General features: G+C 35.7%; 1 protein-coding gene and 1 pseudogene across 1 annotated transcript; both read right to left on the bottom strand.

Moving 5' to 3' along the window:
- Positions 1-753: 753 nt before the first annotated feature.
- On the bottom strand, positions 754-3,863 carry LOC120136641 (glucomannan 4-beta-mannosyltransferase 2-like). Its single transcript, XM_039152610.1, has 8 exons — positions 3,420-3,863; positions 3,090-3,342; positions 2,042-2,152; positions 1,806-1,942; positions 1,599-1,712; positions 1,318-1,517; positions 1,015-1,230; positions 754-940 (listed from the first exon to the last, which is right to left on the bottom strand). The coding sequence occupies exons 1-8, from the start codon at positions 3,846-3,848 to the stop codon at positions 787-789; spliced, it is 1,614 nt and encodes a 537-aa protein (XP_039008541.1). The 5' UTR covers positions 3,849-3,863; the 3' UTR covers positions 754-786.
- A 3,240-nt stretch (positions 3,864-7,103) lies between these two features.
- LOC120136645 lies at positions 7,104-21,021 on the bottom strand (annotated as a pseudogene).
- Positions 21,022-21,757: the final 736 nt, after the last annotated feature.

The raw sequence follows: 21,757 nt of genomic DNA, 5'->3' as shown, positions 1-21,757 counted from the left end.
TGGATCTTGAGCGAAATTGAAATATATTCTTTTATAAAACGGAAGTATATTATATTATTTTAAATAATTAATTTAATATTACATTAATAAAATCATAGAAATGTGATTAAATTAGAGGCTTAAACTATAAAAGTAAAAAGTATGATTGAAAAAATTAAGGACCTCAATTATAAAATTAAAAAGTCAAATTAAAAAAAATAGGGGCCTTAATTTTAAAGCTAAAAAGTAAGAATAAAAAAAATTAGGGACCTAAATTATATAAGTAAAAATGGGATTGAAAAAAATTAGGGGGGCAACTATAAAGGTAAAAAGTGAGATTAAAAAATTTGGGGCCTCAATTATAAAGGTAGAAAGTAAGGTTGAAAAACTTAGGAGCTCAATTATAAAAGTACAAAGTGGGATTGAAAAATTAAGGGCCTCAATTATAAAGATAAAAAAATAAAATTAATGAGAATGAAAGGACTCAATTATAAAAATAAAAAAATATACTAAAAAATTTGAGGCCCTATAAAAGATGGGGGCCTGAGCGGTTGCTCAAGGTGGTGCACCCCTAATAGCTGGCCCTGTGAGTATGTATAACTTTTTTAATCGTATTATCTTTATATTATTTGATAGCTTTTCTTTGTATTGAATGACATGTTTTCCTTTTTTGCAGTTTGAATGAGCTTAAAATAGAGGTTGCTGACAGACCTCTTGTTTGGCAGCCGAGAAAATGAAACAAGAAAACAGTAACGCTACAATGACAACAAAGGCTGACAAAAATGATTGGTTGGAGCAGAGTTTTCATTATATGATGGTGCCGACATATCCGATTCCTGTAATGAAGAAGGTAATCGTTTGGAGGAATAGGTACACGAAGTAGTTGTTCTTCCCATGGACGAAATCATAGCACCCGCACAGGAAAAGGAATGCTGCAAATCCCAGCTCCAATGTATTCAATCTGTTCATGCAACAAATAATATGTGATTATCGGATACGAATATGCTCGACGGATCATCGAACTTAGTTCACTACCTATCCGTAAATTTGAATCTAAATCTTCTATGAGCTTTAGCACTAGTCTTGTTCTTAGCAGCCTCTGCAGCTTTCTTGACTGCATCACCGAGTTTCTCGGTGACGACCCACTCATTGGCTCTGCCCGCCTCAAACAGGCCGATCAACGTCGCTTTCGTACGATGCAGCGACATCACGTTCTCGAACAGAATCCAGTAAAACAGTAGGTGGATAGATCTGCACATGTCCAGACATGTTCGATTATATGTTACATACGAGTATTTCGACCCAAAAAAAATCGAGCAATGTTGACGACTGCCGTACCTCGGAGTTCCTACGGAGTTTAGGATTGTGATTACCGACGGAATATAAACGGAACCCCATATCGGAACTTTAACTTCGGGAACCAGAATCGTAAGGGGAAGAACGACGCAGTAGAAGGAAAAGGTGACCATATGAGCAATGATCTTCCGGACGAAGAAGAAACTGTAAATGACATATACTTTCTTCCAGAATTTCACTTTCTGCGGTAGATAATGTTTCAAATAAGTCAATTTAATACATGTAAAAGTGAAAAAAGGGGTAAAATTAGAGCAAAATTTAACCTTGTTTTGAATGATCTCCCACACCATTTTCCTGAACAGATTTGCAGGGCCACAAGACCATCTATGTTGCTGGAAACGGAAGGCCTTGAAAGTACTTGGAAGTTCACTTTTTACCTAAACAATGTTCCACAAACATATGGAACCATAAGTTGGACATGTTCTAGGGTTCTTGGAGAGTCATATCCTTAGCTGAAGATCAAATAGTACCTGAAGATCGCCGAGGTAGACGAATTTCCATCCTCGAAGACTAGCTCGGACGGCGAGATCCATGTCCTCGACGGTGGTTCGATCCTTCCATCCACCTGCCTCGTTAATGGCAGCAATTCTCCATATGCCAGCAGTCCCTGCATTAATAATGAATTCACATAATGTATCGAAAAAAGAAAGATGGTCCGAGATTGAGCTCGAGATTTGATCGAATATAACGTAACGGAGTCGTTTACCGTTGAAGCCGAAGAAGGCATGAGTGGCTGATCCGACTTCTTGTTCCACTGTGAAATGGTAATCCAATGACATCTCTTGCATTCTCGTTAACAAGCATTCATCCGCGTTCACTGCAAACTTCAACATTATATTAAATCACAAAACCACCCCGGAAATCGCTTGCAAATTACTAATAAAAACACAAATCAAGCGACCACGGTGCTTAAGAGATTGTCTTGATGTCCCGAGTTCAAGCATTGCATATGTAAGAATATGGACATTTATTATCAAACAGTTGAGAGTCTTTGGACACAGATTACCTATATTCACTCCAGATTTATTAAAAAAAATTACTAATAAAAAACACTACAAAACTTTATCAATAATTGGAATCTCTAATTAATTCCAAACAAATCAAATTTTAGGATAAATCAATTAAATTAAATAACTATTTTATTAAAAGAATTACTTTGATATAATTTAAAGATAATCTATCATTTCTTTTAAAATCATCAATATTCGACTCATTAATCGATTAATTTAAATTGAGTAATGTATTATATTGTCACGCCCATAGAGACTCCAACTTATTGCACGACCCGTGACATTATATAAATATACTAGTATTAAACTCAATTTATCTTATCACGATATCAAAATTTAAGTAGTCTACTGTTAATATTTTTAAGTGATTAGTACGGTTTAATTATAAATTTCATCTCCATACTTATGGACGTGGAGAAATTTGTTCCTCAATTTTGATTTAAACTTATTTCTAGTTAAGAATTTGATCAGATTATGCTCTAAGTTCAGTCTAAATCCGACATGAATGCAAGTAGATTCTATGAACTGTGATGAAAGGCTGAGCAAGAGTGCAGTGGGTCCCAACCCGTGATTGGTGCCTTCTTCTTTCCCTCGAGCTCGACCCACCACTCAGCCGACAGAAGCCCAAAAACCCAAAATCTTAAAACCAATAATAAACAAAAAATGATTTTACGACCACCGACACTCAAATGTAATAAGGAAAGAGAGGTGATTAAAGGAAGACAGAGAGTTGAGGGTGTGTACCAAATCTCCAACGAGCTTGAACGAGAGCAATGTCGGGGTTATGGAGCAGAAACGGGATGCTCCGTCGGAGAAAATCAGGGTCCGGCCTGAAATCAGCATCGATGATGGCCACGTATTCACAATGCTTGACGTAGCTCCTCTTCAACCCTTCCTTCAATGCTCCCGCTTTGTAACCCGTCCGGTTCTCCCTGATTTGGTACGTCACGTTTATCCCTTTGCTCGCCCATCTTTGGCACTCCTGCTCCACCAGCATCTGCGTTCAAGAATCCGGCTTTGTTCAGTGCATTTCGCAGCTAAAAACAACGGCGATGGGGAGTAGTAGAGGTTTACCTTGATTGCAGGGTCGGTCGAATCATCGAGCACTTGTATGACGAGCCGATCCGCCGGCCATGAGAGTCCACAGGCCGCTCCAATCGAGATTTTGTAAACCTCTTTTTCATTGAACATTGGGATTTGGACCAACACGACCGGGAAATTCGAGCTGCCGAGCTCCTCGTCGTCTTGGATGGGCTCGTACTTGTACCTCTCCTCTGGTTTTTTCCAGAAGAGCTTGACGAGGATGATGACGATGCCCATGTAAACACGCTCCATGAAGAGCATGAGCGACATGGCTAGACAAACGTAGACGCAGAGGTTCAGTAATGGGACTATCAATGGCGTTTTGACGAGTTCCCATGTTAAGCCGAACTGTCCCATCATGTCGTCTCGAGACACTTGAAATGACTCTGGGATTAACAGCTTGGGTGACATTTGAGCCATCTCTGCTTTCTTTCTAGTTCACAAAAGAAACAGGGAAATCTGGGTTTTTGTCCACATGTAAATTGAGGTGAAAACTTGAGAAAATTAATGGAGAATAATGTGAGGCAGAAGACGGGAATAGATAAGAGGGAGAGAGAAGTTTCTTCAATGGTGAAAAAACCAAAGATTGAGCACTTTCACTTCTTCAGAAAACTGTGAATACATAAAAGTTCAAAAAAGGCACACGTGGTCATTGAAGACGTGCGTAAAGCCAAGACTCCGTATTGAAGGCAAGAATCAACCCTAGCTTTTATTAGCAAAATAACTCATGCAGGCAAATAATTAGGGTTTTTCCCCAATAGTACACCCGTAAAATAGGGCACATACACATTTATTTTGGGATTAACGATAATTTTTTTTTATGGTGCATGTAACTTGTCACCTTAAGTTATACTTTTCCCCTAATAGTACACTCGTTAAATATTTTTTATTCAAAAATTTTATCTTAATTTGATAAATTTTAACAAAAAATTACATTTTTTTTAACCCGCAAATTAGACTCAAGTTATGTAAAAAGCTATCTATGAACAAATGGCGTGTATACAAATCAAATCGGGGGCCCAAAACAAGGAAGATCAACAATATAATAGATAAGTGTCATCTTGATCAGTCGTGTCGATGTCAAATTAATCCATAGAGAAATATAAGTGAAAATAATGGTCAAACGATAAAAAACGTGTCAAAAGGCAGAAGAAAACGTGCTATAATGATATATGAAGACGTTCAAGTTAGACTTATTGAAAATAAAAAATAAAAGAAAATAAAGATGTGATATAAGAAAATAAAAGGACAATAAAAAATATCGACGGTCGACAATCAACATTAAAATTGTTGCTGCCGTCGATCAACAAAGATAAAAAGAAAAAAAAGATGAACAACATATCAATGAGAGAAAACTAAATAAACGTCATGTTAATTTGTTATTAATATACATACATAAATATATAATATAAGATAGTGTAACTACCTATTTAATCATTTACCTATTTTTGCATATGCCGAGTTACTTATGTGGTATGAATGACATTTTTTATTTTCACACCACTTTTCTCTCATCACTAATATTTTTAATTGATTTTATTCGACCAATCAAATGTGTTACCACCTATGGAATATAATGGAAAAAAAAACTACTTCAAACGTGGCCCCTTAGAATCGAACTTGGCCCCTTGTCAAATAAAGTGATATAAAGTTTAATAAAAGTGAAAAATTATCACGTCGTAACATATCAACATCATCGTTAATTTTTTTTGATAATAAATATTTAAAATAGACATAAAACATAAAATTAAGTATGATTTAAAAAAATAATATTTAAGTGATCAAAATAAAAAAATAAAATGTAACTAAATAAATAGTTTAGTCTATAAAATAAGTATTATGTTTATGAATAGATAGTAAGTTTTATATTCGTATAATTAATATGAAACACGATAATGGAATGGGAGATTATCGAAGGGTTGAGCATAGAGCGGTGTGAGCTTTGGTTTAATTGACATCCTTCACCAAAATGGTTTGGCGAATTCACATCTTTTATTTTCTTATTTATCATAAACGTAGGAGATAATATTTGATTCAATGTATCGATTAAGTTTAGTTTAATTCATATTATCGTTAACACGTTATATAAAAAATCATGGAATTAAATATATTCAATAACTTTTAATTTATAAATAATTTTTTTTGAATAATTTAGATATTATACATTATATTTTCATATTATTTTTATTTTTTAAGATCCATAGTATAGCAAATATTGACCTTGTTTTACTGTTTTTTTTTTGTTTTCTTTAAAAATATGAACTAAGTATTTTTTAATTAAATTATAAATTAGTTTAGTGGGATAATATATTAGATCTCTTAAATACTTGTTTCGGCTTCAGATTCGGACCGAACCTTATGAAAGAAATAAATTGGATTGAAAGAATCCTTCATGTAATAATTTTATATTATATTTCATCTAAATTAATAATTCATATATTATATGAAAACAACTTCTTTTGGCGTTGCTTTTTCTTGGTATGGGTTTAGTGGACCGGGAAATCTGGTAAATAGAGCAGACAAGGTTAATCAATTAGGAAGAAATCATACACAAGTTATGCCGACAGAACTTCATCGGTAATAACTTTTATAATGTGAATTGGTGACGTGTATATGTTACCTTTGGACATAAAATCAGACCAAATGTGGCCTGAGAGTTCAACTAAATCAGCCACCAAATGGCCCACTTCCATTTTCTAAGAAATTTCCCAAAAACCCACATTTGTTTTAATTGGCTTTATCATTTAGTGTAAAATGCTGCCTTGGTTACACGTTTGGTAAACGCACTTTTTGGTTCTACAAGCCATAATTATGCCATAATTTGCGCTTTATATATTTGTCCTCCCATTTCAATATTTTGTTTTTGATTAATTCAGATCGATATCACACCGCACACTTAGTTTGGGTGAGTGAACCTCCCAATAGAGAGTTTATACATACACAAGAACTAAAACTCGAAACCTTACTTAAAAAGAGACGTCCTATTTTACCGTTTGAACCAACCTGTTGTCCCATTTTACCCGTGTTATAAATATTGAATTAAGTGTCAAATTGAAGAACGACTCCCATCGTCGTATTAGGACATGATTTATTTCTGTTGTCCCAACCCATTTCACCCATGTTATTGAGCGGGAAAAACAGACCAATATCAACACATTTGTAAGAACCCGAGATGTAACAATCATGAAAAAGCAGAGGCAATACATAAAAGGAGACGTTGATTGCAACCAAATCTCGTGAAACCATAAACCCATCACATGATAGGTTGTGATGTTTAAATACTTCACCAAATTTGACCACTGCAATCTTATTCAAGAGATCTTGATATATTTGGATTTGAGAAAACCAATACATTGTTTACAAACCCATTCTACTTTTCATTCCATATCTTACATGCTACCGCGACATCGTTCGAAATAAACCGATCTCGTAAAACCGGTAAGAAATCGGATAACATAATTGAAAGAAAAAAAGGGGGAGGAAAAACAAGCAACCTCACTCCCATAAGACACTAAAGATAGGGAGAAAAAATCTCACCAAGGTGTGTAGAATCACAAAATTTAGATCGACCCTTCTTTGCTAACCCGATCTTTGCTTCCGCCAGCCCTCGCACTGGGATTTAACTGTATACGCCTCAGAAGGGCAAGTGGCTGTTAAAATCAAGTTTTGTTAAAGTGTATATTGAACAAATCTTCGAGTTTGGTCCTCTTTGTTTTCATGATAGCAAACCAGCTAGTAGTGCAGCGGGATCGCTCGACTGCATTTGGGGGGTCGGAGGAGCTGCAGGTGGGTCCGGAGGAACTGTAGGAATGCTAACCAGATGTTCTTTGATGGATTCTTTCAACCTGTAGGTAAAAACGTAAGAAACTTCTGCCAATCCAATCAAACTATTAAATTCTTTGGATAAAAAGTTGCTACGTACTCAAATGTTAATGTAGGATCGCCTGAAGCAAGTGTCATACGCAACATAGTTCTGTCCGCTGGATCTGTTTCAATTCTGACCTGAATATTACAGAAGAAACGGCTTGTAAGCAGGCGGCAACGTTCCACAGATTCTAATGCACTACAAGAAGCTCATGGACCAAGGCTCTGTTTCTTTATATATGAAATTCAATTATAACAACCGGCTAAGATTTACAAGCGGGTAATTTCGAAACAAATTTAGTACAGTAAAACAGCCGCATATAGCTTGAACAGAACATATTTCCTACCAAGCAGAGCATGCCATGTGTTTTCTCCGAGCAGAAGATTGTGCTGGCAACTAGATTATTAGGATTTGGATCCTGGAACAGAAAATCGGACAGTGAACAATGCATTTATATATGGGCAGAAGATATTACTCAAGTGGAAGGACTTACAAGCCCTTGAGAAATCATTAGTCGAAAACTGTGGAGTAGATTTGCCATTTCCGGAAGAGCCATTGGTCTTACACCTCTAACCTGCCCAAATTTGGAGCAAAATGACTACAGATCAGACAGTGAGCGCAGCAAAGAGAACAAACTGGAGTATAAATGTCGATATAAATTAGAATGCACAGAACAAGAATCATTATATACAACAGATGTTTATTATACACGTAGGTATGGGATAAAAAAGGAGGTCTACTTACAACTTCCTGAAGCTTCAATGGTGGTCCCTCAAGTGATCTCCATTGGGGGGAAAACTCCTCAGCAGAAACCGATATGGGCTGAAGAAACTTATTCAGCAAAGCAGGAAGACGAAGTTTGACGTTAATCTGTAAAAGGCAACGTCATAGTAAATGAACCAGTTCCTGGAGATTTAGCAGTTAATAATCTATCAGTTATCTACAAGTACCATATTGGTTCCGAACTTGTAGGAGAAGTCAAGAACAGCTACAGCCCTGCTTGGCTGAAGATTTACAATCTCAAGTGGGCATTGCACCTACAGAAACCATGAAAAGGAAGCAGAATAAACATGATGAAACAAAACAAATTGAAGGACGAGATGACAAAAACTCATCAATAAGCATCAACATGTAACTAGTTACAAGCACAATGAGTCTTTTCACCTGTGCTCGAGGAGGTATGGTGTCAGGCACTAATGAAAGCTCCATCTTCAAATGAGTAGGAGGCAATATCAAAGCCTGAGCTGAAATGAGAGGAGATGTATTCTTGTTTCCTAAGAAAAGAACAAGACGTTCCATGATGAGCTCGCCACTCTGCTTTGATGCCAATCTGAAGGAATTTTTAGTGAGAAAATCAGCATCAGCCTTTCGAAGCTTCTAATGGAGTCATAAAACCAACTTGAAAAACCAAATTAATATCCTAGAGTTTAACCTCAGGAAATAATAAAAAACAAAAGATAACAAATATAAAATATGAAAGTACAAGGTTAGTACCTGAATGTAAGGGTCTTCGTATAGAATATCGCTATCTTTCAAACATAAAGAACGAAATCTTTCAGCAATATTTACTATTGGCTGCAGATGCAAGTAGTAAAATCAACTAGTGAAACTAATAACAATACAGAACCACTAGGAATCACATGCAATTTTACAATGACAAAACTTGTAGCTTGTGTTTGGAAAGTGGTACCTGAATTGTATTTGTCTCCTCTGCTACAGGTACTATGGCTGAAGCATCTGGACCACTATCCAATCCAGGGGCTGCATTGTGCTCATATTGAACAGCAGCACCAGGAGGGCCCTCAATAGCCAGTGGACACAGAAGATCACTAAGGAGGTCTGCCGAAGGCGCTTGTGGATCTACTTTGCTTATATTTACATTTTCTTGAGAAGGAGCTTGCTCTATTGAATTATGATCCTGCCAAGATAATGAAGTGTATATTACTGAAAATTAGACTTAACAATAATAACTACACAAATATGTATTTCTATAACCTATAATGTAAAGAACAGATTGAAATCCTTTTAAACTGACACAATTTTTTTATTATTATATTTCCACATTGCCATTTCAAATATTTATATCAACAAAATTTATCCAATTTATAAGTAATGTCATACAATATTTCCATTAAAAGACTTCCATTAACTGAAATATTTGATTAATAAGATTTATCCAATCCATAAGAATTCTAATTTAATGTAATCATTACATAAATGTCAAAACAAGTTTATGGTAAAATGTAAATTTCAGTTATTTGCAAACAACATATGCAATCATATGTTTAATGTCTAATGAATTTGTAAAAAGCCATAAAGAGAAAAAAGGTATACATGTTCAACAGAGTGTGGCAATAACAACTAGTATATCAGAAACCTAGACAACAAGAAGCCACTGGGATTACAAAAGAACTAACCTCAGTATTATCCATGCTGGGTGCTTTAACCAAACTAAGCTGGCCAACAGAAATTGGTGGTGGTGCCCCATTAGCAGGGTGTTGGTTAGTTACAACTAAAGCATTTGACGGTTGCTGTTGAGCATGCAACTTGATGGCACTTTGCTCTGCAGTGTCACCCTCAGCATCTTCAGCCTTTTTGATCAATGAAGACTGTGAATTGAGGACAAGAGCATAGTTTAGTCATCATCTGAATCAAGAATATGCATATACCTCCAGCAACTCAAAACTAGAGCAGGCAGCTTATATACAAATATTGCAAATTACACAAACCTGACGCTCAGGAAATTTAGGCATTTCAGCCAAAATATCCATTAGAGCAGTACCTTTCTGACTCAATGCAAAATATTCAACAGCTCGTTGTTGTATCTCCGCGTCAATGCAGCTCTCATATCTAAGTTAACAGTTACAAAAGTGTGTTGAGCAAATCACACTAGTTTGAAGACAATAAAACCAGAAATTTAAAAATTAAAAAAAAAAAATTATAGATGAAATGTTAAGCAACCAGAGAGAAAATTATACTAAACGAAATCTCACTTAGTGAATATTGCCCAAATTTGATTTCGCAGTACTTGATCAGGTGGCTGAGTGTGCATTAAGATCTTAGCATAAGCTGATAGAAGAATAGGAATGGTAGTGGTTCTGAAATGTGATATACAATATAGTAAGACACTAAAATAATAGAGAATAAGTATTTATGAAACATGGAGAATTAATGATAAAAGGCTCTTACCTTACTGTAGGAAGCTTCTCATGTATGATGCTAAAGATTTCTTTTGGACTACACCCAGGTCGTCTAGCCAGAAGGTGGCTGTATTCTCCAAGAATATAAGCACAGACCTGTTCAGTACAAACAAATACAAAAATAAACTTACAAATCTCTGCCCATACTATGTCCATATACTGTCTCCATGCCCGAAAACTCATCCTGAAACAAAGAACTAAAAATTATACGAACCTTGACCATTTTTTCATGTACAGCGGGCTTGTCAAGATACTCTTTTGCTTTTGCAGCTGCATAAGTCTGGTCATAAACATGAACATTTCAGCCTGAAAATCACCAAAAGAAGAATATCTTTTTTCTGTTATAATGTAGCACAACTAAATGTGTTGGACTTTTTTATCACCTGCAGGTCATCATTGTTAGTAACAAACTGCACAACACAGAACCATATGTCATCACTAATGAAGTCTCCTGCCTTTTCAATCAACTGAAGAATCACATCTACATACCTGGAATGTTTGGGCAAATTAGTTATTTTGTACGGAATAACAACCAATCATTTGATGAAGCTACTGTACACAAAAAAGGAGAAAACACTGAGGTAGAAAATCTTCATTATTAAGCATATGGGTTAATACCCTGCTTCCATCCAACATGCTTACCATGACAGATCAGGAGCAAACTTCTCAGCAAGAATGGCAGCTTTGAGTGACAATTCCTCACGCATTGCGAAATTAGCTGGGCTCAGATACTGGTAAATAGATGACAGTCAGCAACATTCTCATCTCATACCTGAGCATTTGAGTAGCTATATAGAAAATAAATTATTTGAAGAATCATTCAAAGTAGTAGTTTTTCCATGTTCAAGACTTTAGCACCTGCAACAATTCTTCAACGATGTCCTTTGCATTTGTTACATCACACATACCATAGAGCAAATCAAGAGCTCGCCTACAGATACTGGAAAATTCACATTGGCATTAGTCAAAGAAAATGAATCTTATGAACATACAACTTAAAGCACATATAGTTCCATGTTTAGAAATTCAAGGCTTTAGGTACAGATGAAGGTTTAAGTATTGAATAAAGTGGGTAACTTGTCACTTTAGCTGGTCAGATTTGAAACTCATAACAAGAAAACTATATATGGTGATTTTCAAGCAAGGAACACTTGGCATATCTAATGTCTTAGATGAAGCCAACTGAAGTTGCATATACTTCAGCCTGTATACAAATAATTCACAGAAGAGAATCATAGCAATAACAATTAAAGTGCAATCAATACTCAAAAAATTGCAAAATTAGAAACTCAACCTGATATCAGAATCCTTCAATGATGTGATAATTTGTGCCTGATGTCCTTTTATAATCTCTTGCACATCGGCAACTATTAGCATCCTAGCCATTTTTTCCTGCAACCAAGCATTTAAAATATCAGTAAATCAAAGGTTAAATATAACCACCCCGATCTGGCACATGCAAACATAGTTTCTTGTCAACTATCAAGATCATTCAATGAGAACTAATTAATTATGTTTCCATCACTTACCAAACCAATATATCTAATATTTGGTTCACGAACATCAATGAATTTCCCAAGAAGGGCAACACACTGAGACAACATCTCCTTTTCAGCATCAAGATGCATGACCTGTAATAAGGAGCGCAAATATACAACACAACTCAAGAAAGAAGTCCTTGAACATGATTAGTAAAGAAGAATAGTGAGTTGGGTATAAGTTATATACTTTAAATGATTTACACGATTAGAGGAATCAGAAGAGGGGTAAACTAATAGCTAGAAATGTGTCATAAAGAGGCAAGAAAGCAGATAAGTTACTCTTGAAACCACTATGCTTTTCTTTCTTCATGTGCATGTGCAGTGTAAGGCTGTCATCAGCCATATACTTCCATTTCATAGTTACACCAGGGCAGGAAAGAACACATGAAAGCTAAAAAGGCGCATAATATTTGTTTTCATGGGATAGAAGACATGAAACCCACCTAAAATACCTATTTTGATTAATTTCAGCAAGATTTTCATACTAGTGTCTATTTGAGCCTGACAGACTCGATCTTTCTAAAACCACTTAAAGCCAAAAAATGTCTTGGATAATAAATTTCACATGCTAGAGCCAAAATTCAGAAGTAAACTCACAAGAGCAAGGGCTTCAAAGAGGACAGCATGTGATGCATTATTCTTGTTAACGTTTTTCACTACATCTGTTCCCATTAATATACGTTGTAGGACCTGAAATCAGCCATTCAAGTTCTATTAATATCAAAATAACCTCAACAGAAAACAAAAACTATACAGGGAAGTTTAAACCTCAAATAATGTTCTTCTCGTATTTGGATCTTCAATGGTAGGAAAATACTGAAGAGCCCTCATTGTATTAACCTATTATAATAGAACGATAACACCAAATTAAAATCTACCAAATAAGAGTCAATGACAATTACTGAAAAACAAAGTCATCAACTCTAATGTTAGAATTCCTAAAATTAAGGACATATTTCTTACCTTAGTCCTAGGAGTTGCCTTGTAAATTAGGATCTAATATTAGTCACTGATTCTTAGGAATATCACTAATTTTTAGGGATTGTTTCCTTATGTGTACTTAGTCCTCTCTATAAAGGCTGTAAATCAATTAGTAAATAATAACAACCTTCTTTCTAAGTTTTTTCATGTTATCATAGCTTTAGGGTTATTCCGATCCTTCTCTTTCGATCCTGATTTCTCTCTCTAAAAATGCCTCACTTTCCTTCCATGGGTAACGAAACTCTGTCCGAATCTGGAACTTCACAAGTTCCTCCAAATATCAATCATTGCCAAAGCTATGATCAGTAGAAGTTACATTCAAGGACAGACAGACCACACAATGTTTTACAAACACTCGGAAAGTGGAAAATGATGCATCCTCGTTGTTTATGTGGACGATATAATATTAACAGGAGATGATTCAAGCGAAATTGAGAAGCTAAAAGAGTTCCTTAGTGCAGAATTCGAACTAAGGACTTGGGGAATCTTAAATACTTCCTTGGAATGGAGGTAGCAAGGTCTAAGGCAGATATTTCCATCTCCCAAAGAAAGTATGTTCTTGATTTACTATATGGAGTTGGTTGGTTGGGCTGCAAACCAGCCGAAACTCCTATGGAATTTAATCTTAAATTGGGGACTGATAAGGATGGAGAAGTTGACAGGGGAGATATCAACGAGTAGTAGGGAGACTTATCTACCTATCTCACACCCGTCCAGACATAGCCTTCGGTGTGAGTGTTATCAGCCAATACATGGAAGCCCCAAAAGAGAAGCACCCGGAAGCTGCATACAGGATATTAAGGTATCTAAAGGGACTCCTGGTAAAGGCCTGCATTTCAAGAAAACTGCCAACCGGAATGTGGAAGTATACACTAACGCAGACTGTTAACGTTAGACGTTCTACAAGTGGTCACTGTAGCTATGTTTGGGGTAACCTTGTGACATGGAGAAGCAAAAAAACAGTCTGTTGTAGCATGCAGCAGTGCAGAGGCAGAGTATCGAGCACTATCACATGGCATATGCGAAGGAATCTGGATACAAAGACTAATGGGAGAACTAAAAGTACCCTACACCAGACCTATAAAGATGTATTGTGACAACCAGGCAGCTGTCAGCATAGCACATAATCTTGTTCATCAGGGTCGCACAAAACATGTGGAAATAGCCACTTTATCAAATAGAAAATTAACTCAGAAGAAGTGTGCATCACCTACCTGCCTACTAGATAACAAGTTGCTGACTTGTTAACCAAAAGCTTGAGCAGAAGCATGCTTGAGGAACTTATTGGCAAGCTGGGTTTGATAAATATCTACACTCCAACTTGAGGGGGAGTGTTAGAATTCCTAAGATTAAGGACAGATTTCTTACCTTAGTCCTAGGAGTTACCTTGTAAATTAGGATCTAATATTAGTCACTGATTCTTAGGAAAATTATTGATTTTTAGGGATTGTTTCCTTATGTGTATTTAGTCCTCTCTATAAAGGTTGTAAATCAATTAGTAAATAATAACAACCTTCTTTCTCCTAGCATGGGCTGATTTGAGGATTAATTCAACCATATGGTCATTTATTCCAGGGGTTGTCCTATGGACAATTTGGAAATTCAGAAATTAGTTTTTGAAGGAGGAAAGGTAGATCAAGCAGAACTCTTCTTTTTAGCTAGATTCAGGCTAGCTTCATGGTACTTAGCTAAGTACAAACAGGTTTCAATCTCTAAGGATTTGCTTATTTCAGATCCTTCCTTAGGGGATTCTTGTTCTCCTAACTCCAAACTGATTGCAACTGTGATTAATTGGTCCCCTCCCCCAAAGGGCTTCATCAAATTAAATGTCGATGCTGCTACTACTACTGACTGGAAGAGAAGTGGGATACGTGGTGTTTTGAGAGATGATAACGGGACAATCATTGACTCTTACAAGGAATCCGCAGGTCCTGGTCCTCCTACTTTGATGGAATTGAAATCTATCCTAAAGGGCTTATCTTTCTTTCACACTATACGACACAAATTAAAGGATCGGTTGATAATTGAGAGTGACTGCAGGGTGGCAGTTGACTGGGTTAGGGATTTCGTTTCATGTCCTGGTGTTTATGCTTACATTGTTAAAGATATTATTGAAAAACTTAGACTGTGTGAAGGTGTTATTAGATGGGTTAATAGGGCAGCTAATCTAGAGGCAGACACTCTAGCTAAGGCTGGAATTGGTTAATATTTATGTTGATTTTAAGGTTGTAACTATTTAGGTTGTCGATTTCCTTCAAGGAGTTTTAGGTTTTTGTAATATATTGTATTAAGTTTATTATTAATAAAATCCAAGGCACTCTTTTCCTCCTTCCGCTGATTAAGGAACTTTTTCAGAGTTCCATTAATCATGAAGGGGGTTTTTAATGAGGCCTAATATTCCTATAAAAAAAAAAGAGAACAAGATCCGCTTGAAACAAACTTATATACACAAATTAGACCACGTGCATGACTTATTTCTGATCTAAGCATTAAATTCATAGGAGTTATAAAAATGAAGTAGGGCAAACCTGCAACCAGGGAGATGGGATACCATAATAAGTATATTCCTGTGGAACATCTTGGTTCCTTGCAAGGCGTTCCAATATTTTTACGCACTTTGGAAGGCAAGTCCAATAAGCTTCATGATTATTTGATACCAAAGAAACAAGAAGGCTCATAGAAGCAGTCAAAACACCAAAATCACGCTCATCCAAAAGCTGAGCCATCCGATCCGCCCTAAAACATAGGGAAAGAAAAGTAATTCAGCAGAAGCACATCTTAATATCATAAAACAGTCAATTGGGATAAATTGTTAACATTCTAGCATACCAGCCATCAACATTGACAACATCGGGATTTTTCCTAAACAATCGCAGTAAACATAATGCAGCTTTTTTCCGTACAAGTGGTCTGTAGCTGCAAGACAGCTGAAACATAGATTCAGTAAGTGTAAAATAATTTTATAAAATAAGAAGTATTACGTAACAAGTTTCTGGTTGATCTTACAATTAACTTTTGAACATCAGGAACCAAAGACTCAGCAAAGTCTCTCCCGCCAATATTCCCAACCTACAAAGTTAATTCAAGAAAAAAAAGGTAGATGAGAGATCACAACAATAACAATATCAAAAACCTGAACAAAAGCAATATGGAAATCCTTAGGATTCCAAAAATCAGCCCAACAAAAGGTAACAAAAGAGTAACCAGAACATCAATAACTAAAAACTTTATAGACTATAAAGCAACATCCAAGGCCAAAGCAATAGAAAACTGAGTTCCTTCATGGCACTTGATTAACAACAAAATCAAAGTAATATAACAAGTGGTAAACAGATTTCTTGGTCCTCTCCCCCAAGGGCTTTCTAAAGTTGAATGCGGATGCAGCTGTCAGTGGTGATTGAAAGACAAGTGGATTAGGCAGGATCTTAAGAGATGAAGCTCGTTCGGTGTTAGGTTCTTTTCAAGAAACTGCTGGCCCGGGTCCTCCTTTAATGGAGCTTAAGGCAATTAATCAGGGTTTAATTTTCTTTGATTCTTTTCAATGGTGTTTCAAGAAACGATTGATAATTGAGAGTGATAGTAAGTCGTCAGTAGAGTGGATTAGGAATATGGATAAATGTCCAAATTTGTATGTTACAATTGTTAAGGATATTGCTGATAGGTTAAGAGTTTTGGAGGGTTTAATTCGGTGGGTAGTTTGGACAGCAAATGTTGAGGCAGACGGTTTAGCAAAGTCTGGTATCGGCTAAGATTGGGAGCTTCTGTTTTGGTAGTTTTTCTTTTTGGTTTTCGGGTTTTCTCGTTGTAAGGGGGGTGATCTTGGCTGTATTCAAATATTATGTATTAATCACTCTTTTCCTCCTTCTGCTAATTAAGGAACATCTTAGGGCGTTCCAATAATTATGAAGGGGTTTTTTTTAAGGAGGCCTCCTCTTCTTATAAAAAAAAAGTAATATAACAACCTGTTGCAGATCCACAAATAATGAGCTACGATATAATCGTAAAGTGAAGAATAATATTTGGGTAAGTGAAAACGAACTCCTCTTGAGAAAAGAGAAAAAGAAAATTCTCAATCACGTGTCTTAGACAAATCATGCTTTACGTGTGCATCTCAATTCTCAATTATGTAAGCTTGGTTTTCGATGTTGTAAATTACAAACACGTCTATCCCATTCTAATTACATTAATGATGTCTAGAACCTCAAACAGTTTTTCTTATCCTTACCAAGGTTAAGGCCAGGCACTGAGAAGTCTCATTTCGACCAATTATATCATTGCGTACAGTGTTGATGGCTAGTCTCAGAAAATCATTATTTTCATTGAGAAAACATGATGTCACAATATATCCCACCTGAAGCCGATTATAGAGCAAAAGATAAGAAAACCGCAGAGAAAATGTTAACATGCATATTTGAACATCAACCATTTAGAGCATGATAATATATCCATTATTTGAAAAGGTTACATGCAGGGTTTCAAAAAACGGTCCGCGACCGCGATTTCAGCCGTGATATAGCGGTTTCGCCGCCGTCCGAGTTGCCCGCGACGGCCGCAATAGCGTCCGCGACGACCGTAATAGAGCCCGCGACAGCCGCAATCACGGTAAATCCGAAATAACCGAAAACGCGACCGCGATTTAAAACCCTAAATTGAATATTCATATATTATCCAGGTTTCCAAAATATAAAGTTAAATTGATATCGTGAGCCCCGTTCAAATACTCATAAGGATCAGTATTCTACAAAATGATATGAATATAAAGAATAGAGATTTCGTGGTAGTGCAGATTCTAACTACCGAAACATAGCTGGGATCTTTCAACAAGTTAAATTGTTTATACTATACATTCAAGTTTTGTTGGCCCTCTCTCCCTCTTTCTTTCTCAAAGGGAAAGGATGAAATGATAACAAAACTTTAGGCCTTGGTTTACAACTTTTCTCGTTTATTGTTCTTTCGAGCTCTTAAATAAGGATGCCACTTCTAGGGCATAGGTCCACCAGGTTTCTCACCATTAAATGTCTCGTGGATATGACACTAATCAAATTAAAGAGATAACAAAAATGGATCTGACCTGCTTTTCTGGATACTTTGGTGCAGATATCAAGGAAACAGCTCCCATATGACCAAAATCGACGTCATAACCAAGCATGTAAATGTAAAGCATTTTCCAAACGTATTTCTTCTTAGCATATGGTGTCAATCCCTGTCAGAAGAACATAAGCTTTCAATAACAAACTGCTCACTCATCTTGGAAAGGCACTAAAAAGACATCATTAACAAAGCACTAAATCGTTACATGAAAAAGTTTCTACAGGGAATGAGCAGCGTTTGGAAAATTTCGGCTCTAACATTTAAATTTCACATGAAAGAATGAGCTAAACTCCTCCATAATAAGATAACTACGAAAGCAGGTGGAAAAAGAAGAGAAACTTCATGTAGAAACAAGGTTACTTTCTTGGAGATGGAGACCCCACCAAGATTCACCCAACTTCAGTTAATAATTAAATATGCAGATTCCCGTAAAAGAATGCAGAACATAACATTCTAGAATGTAGGAAACAGGATCAAATACTCAATTTATAAAAAAAGCAAATTCAATTTATGTTTCTTATTGAGGCTTGAATTTGATTTGTATGAACCTATACAAATCAAACATGACAAACCAGTAAGATGATACGACTAAGGGAAGAAAATTTCTAAACAAGGCAAAATTTCTAAGGTTTGATAATATAAAACTTGGGAAGGAAAAAACACAAAATACTGTAAAATTTAACAGTAATCTTACTAAAGCAAAAATTAATCTTTTCAACTAACAACAACAGTAAGGGAGGAAGGATGTGTTCATCAGGTTGGGAACCAAATGTATTTCCCCTCACATAGAACACAATAAGGGAATGCAGATGGAAAAAGGCCAGATATGCACTTCATAAAAAGTGCCCAAAAGAGGAGGTTGATGGAGATGGAGAGGAAGACACTCTAATATCAAATAAAAGCAAATTTAATGCAAGGATCACTTCTAACTATCAGAAGTAGCAAGATTTATAAAATCCGAATAAAAAGAAATTTTCAGTTTCAATATACCACGGGATTGATAGATAGGTTCACCAACTTATGGAAACACATCTTTGAAGGATAAATCCTCACTAACACATGCAATTTTTAAATTTTGACAAGTGTTTGGCTCGTTAAACGTGGTTCTACATGGATATACAATTATACATCTGTCTGACCTTCGCAGCCAAGCTGGTGAGAACTGGCTCTTCACGATTAGACTAAGACCTCATTAAGAAGTGAGGAAACTTACTAAGTGAAACCTAGTTGCTCGTAACCATATATAATCTATGCTTCTAATAATTGCAACATGCTTATTTGATTAGAGTTAGCAACGGTACGGATATCCCTGCCTACAGAGTGTCATGCAGTAGAAATGTTCCAGAGGTTCACTACTTCAAGTAACGTCCTTAACAGGAGCTCAAATTGTAAAGAGTTTCTCAGGATTGGCAAGCAAAATACTTTCTAATACACTATATGGATTTAGAATTCTTAAGATATGAGATCCAATCCCACTGCAAATCTGCACAAAATGTTTCAAAATACGATTACCAGCACGGGTTTAGTCAGCAGAAAAATAGAAGTGCTTATGAAGATCGCAAATCCTCACTCTAATAGCCGCTGCTATTGTTATCAATCAATGAGTCATCCTTTTCTTAAAAAAATATACGCAATTTATTTGCAATAGGTTGCCGTAAATAATCTGCCGGCATTGAAACACTTAAGTGGCGTTTGGTTCGTTGTAATGTTTTTGAGTGAATTAGAATCTGTGAAGGAATTGAAATATGAAGGAATTAGAATATGAATCTGTAACATGTTTGGTTGGCAGGAAATTGAATTGGAATCCAATTCCATATTCTGTTTGATTCGCAGACATATCAGATAAATTTGATTTTAGTAATGTAAAATGAGAGAATTGTCTTCTTAATTTTTTTTACTTAATTTTAGTTTGTTTTATAACTTACATGTAGCAATATATTATAAAAATTTTAAAAATATTAAATTTTCATTTTATTAATTGATTATTTATTTCAATAAATTATAAAAATCATACTAATAAACATCAAAAGTTAAAATCATCCCAATTAGGGATGGACATGGGTCGGGTTTTGGTCCACCCGACCCAAGACTCGTCCCGAAATAATAAAAAATTATTTTTATTCAATAAAAACAGTTACTTAATTGAAAAAAATTATATATAAGGGTATTATTGTAATTATTCTTAAATATATAAGGTAAAATTATATATTTTTTCAGATTGGATCGGGTATTTTTCACCCTAAACCCGATTCGAATATCACACTTAAAAAAACCCAATAAATCCTGAAATTTTTTTAAAAAAATTCCAACCCGATCTCGATTTTTTTAAAAAAAAACTCGATCCTACATAAACTCGAATTTTTTTTTAAATCTTAATACGATCCAGAAATTTTTTATAAAAAATCTGACTCGAATACTAAAAGATTAATGAGGGTAATATGGTCAAATTTCACATTGCCTCTTCCAACGGATTTCAATTCCATCATGAATGTAATTTACTTTTTCTCTTGATAAAATTAAATTACAATTCACCCATTTGAAAACTTAAACCAAGGAGCACATAAAACTTAAAAAAAAGTTAAGTCCGATGATTTTCAAACACGGAATTTAAGTAGAGGGGGAAAAACGAAGCTTTGACACCCTAACCTTTTCATTTTTGAATCGGTTACGGATGTTGCCGAGCTCTTTATCAAACCATAAGCGTTCTAGCTCTTTGTTCTGGCAATTCCGGATGTCGCTAATGAAAATTGCGAGCCCTCTTATCCCCTGCATTGCCATTCCGGTTTGCTGATCAGCACTTCTTCTTCCTTTGGGATCTACCTCTCAATTTTCCAGATCTTTCTCTTCTTTTCCTCTTTCAAGGGCAACGGAGAAATCGAGCCGGCATCTCCAATTTGCTATGGAGACAGAAATGAGCTGTTAAAAGAAACAAAAATAGAAAGATCAGTTTTGGAAATTAAAAGAAAAGGAGAATATATATTTTTGTTTTTTTCTGATCTAAAAGGAGCAACAAAATTTGAAAAAAACCGGAGATAAAATTGTTTCTTACTCGGATCGTGTAACTGCTATGTCTTGGTTAAACTTGGCAGCCGAAACAACTAATACAACGCTGATTAATATAAATACTAAAATAATGTTTAAATAGTAATAACCAAACGACTTTGGTAGTAAAAGAGAGAGGTTCCGAATTCGAGCATTATGAATGTCAAGTATATGAGCGTTCAATATCAAATAGCGGAATCTGAAGAGTTATCCATGAACAGATACTGCCTTGTACTTATCCCTAATTAATCAAAAAAATGTTCTGATGTTTCTATCCTGTGCAAGTTTCATCAGTCGGACAATTGAATTCGTTCATGTCATAGCATGATATTTCCCATACATGCAGCGACACCGGAAAATATTTGGCCGAGAATATATCAGTCCCCTTAGGAGAACCATCAATGCCGCCACAGATGATACTAAGAGGATAAGTGGAGGGATGATAATATTGAGCATATGCATCTCCAAAAGAACAATTTGATCTTAGAAGTTTTAAGCACAATTTCTATTAAGAAATAGTCTAAATCTACATAGAAAGGGGGCAAAGTTGCATACATTCACCACGGGAGCCTTTGTTTGCAACATGTATCCTGTAAATGGGGTGCATGA

Source organism: Hibiscus syriacus, unplaced genomic scaffold (assembly GCF_006381635.1).
Source record: "Hibiscus syriacus cultivar Baekdansim isolate YM2019G1 unplaced genomic scaffold, ASM638163v2 tig00110634_pilon, whole genome shotgun sequence".
NCBI lineage: Eukaryota > Viridiplantae > Streptophyta > Magnoliopsida > Malvales > Malvaceae > Hibiscus > Hibiscus syriacus.
Note: the sequence above shows the minus strand (reverse complement) of the source record. Positions and strands in the feature narration are given on the sequence as shown.

Excerpts from the sequence above, each read along its gene's own strand:
- LOC120136641 (XM_039152610.1), bottom strand. The coding sequence starts at position 3,848 with ATGGCTCAAATGTCACCCAAGCTGTTAATCCCAGAGTCATTTCAAGTG. Across the intron at positions 3,343-3,419 it reads CGACCGACCCTGCAATCAAG|ATGCTGGTGGAGCAGGAGTG; the intron begins GTAAACCTCTAC and ends TCTTGAACGCAG. Across the intron at positions 941-1,014 it reads AGATTCAAATTTACGGATAG|ATTGAATACATTGGAGCTGG; the intron begins GTAGTGAACTAA and ends TTGCATGAACAG.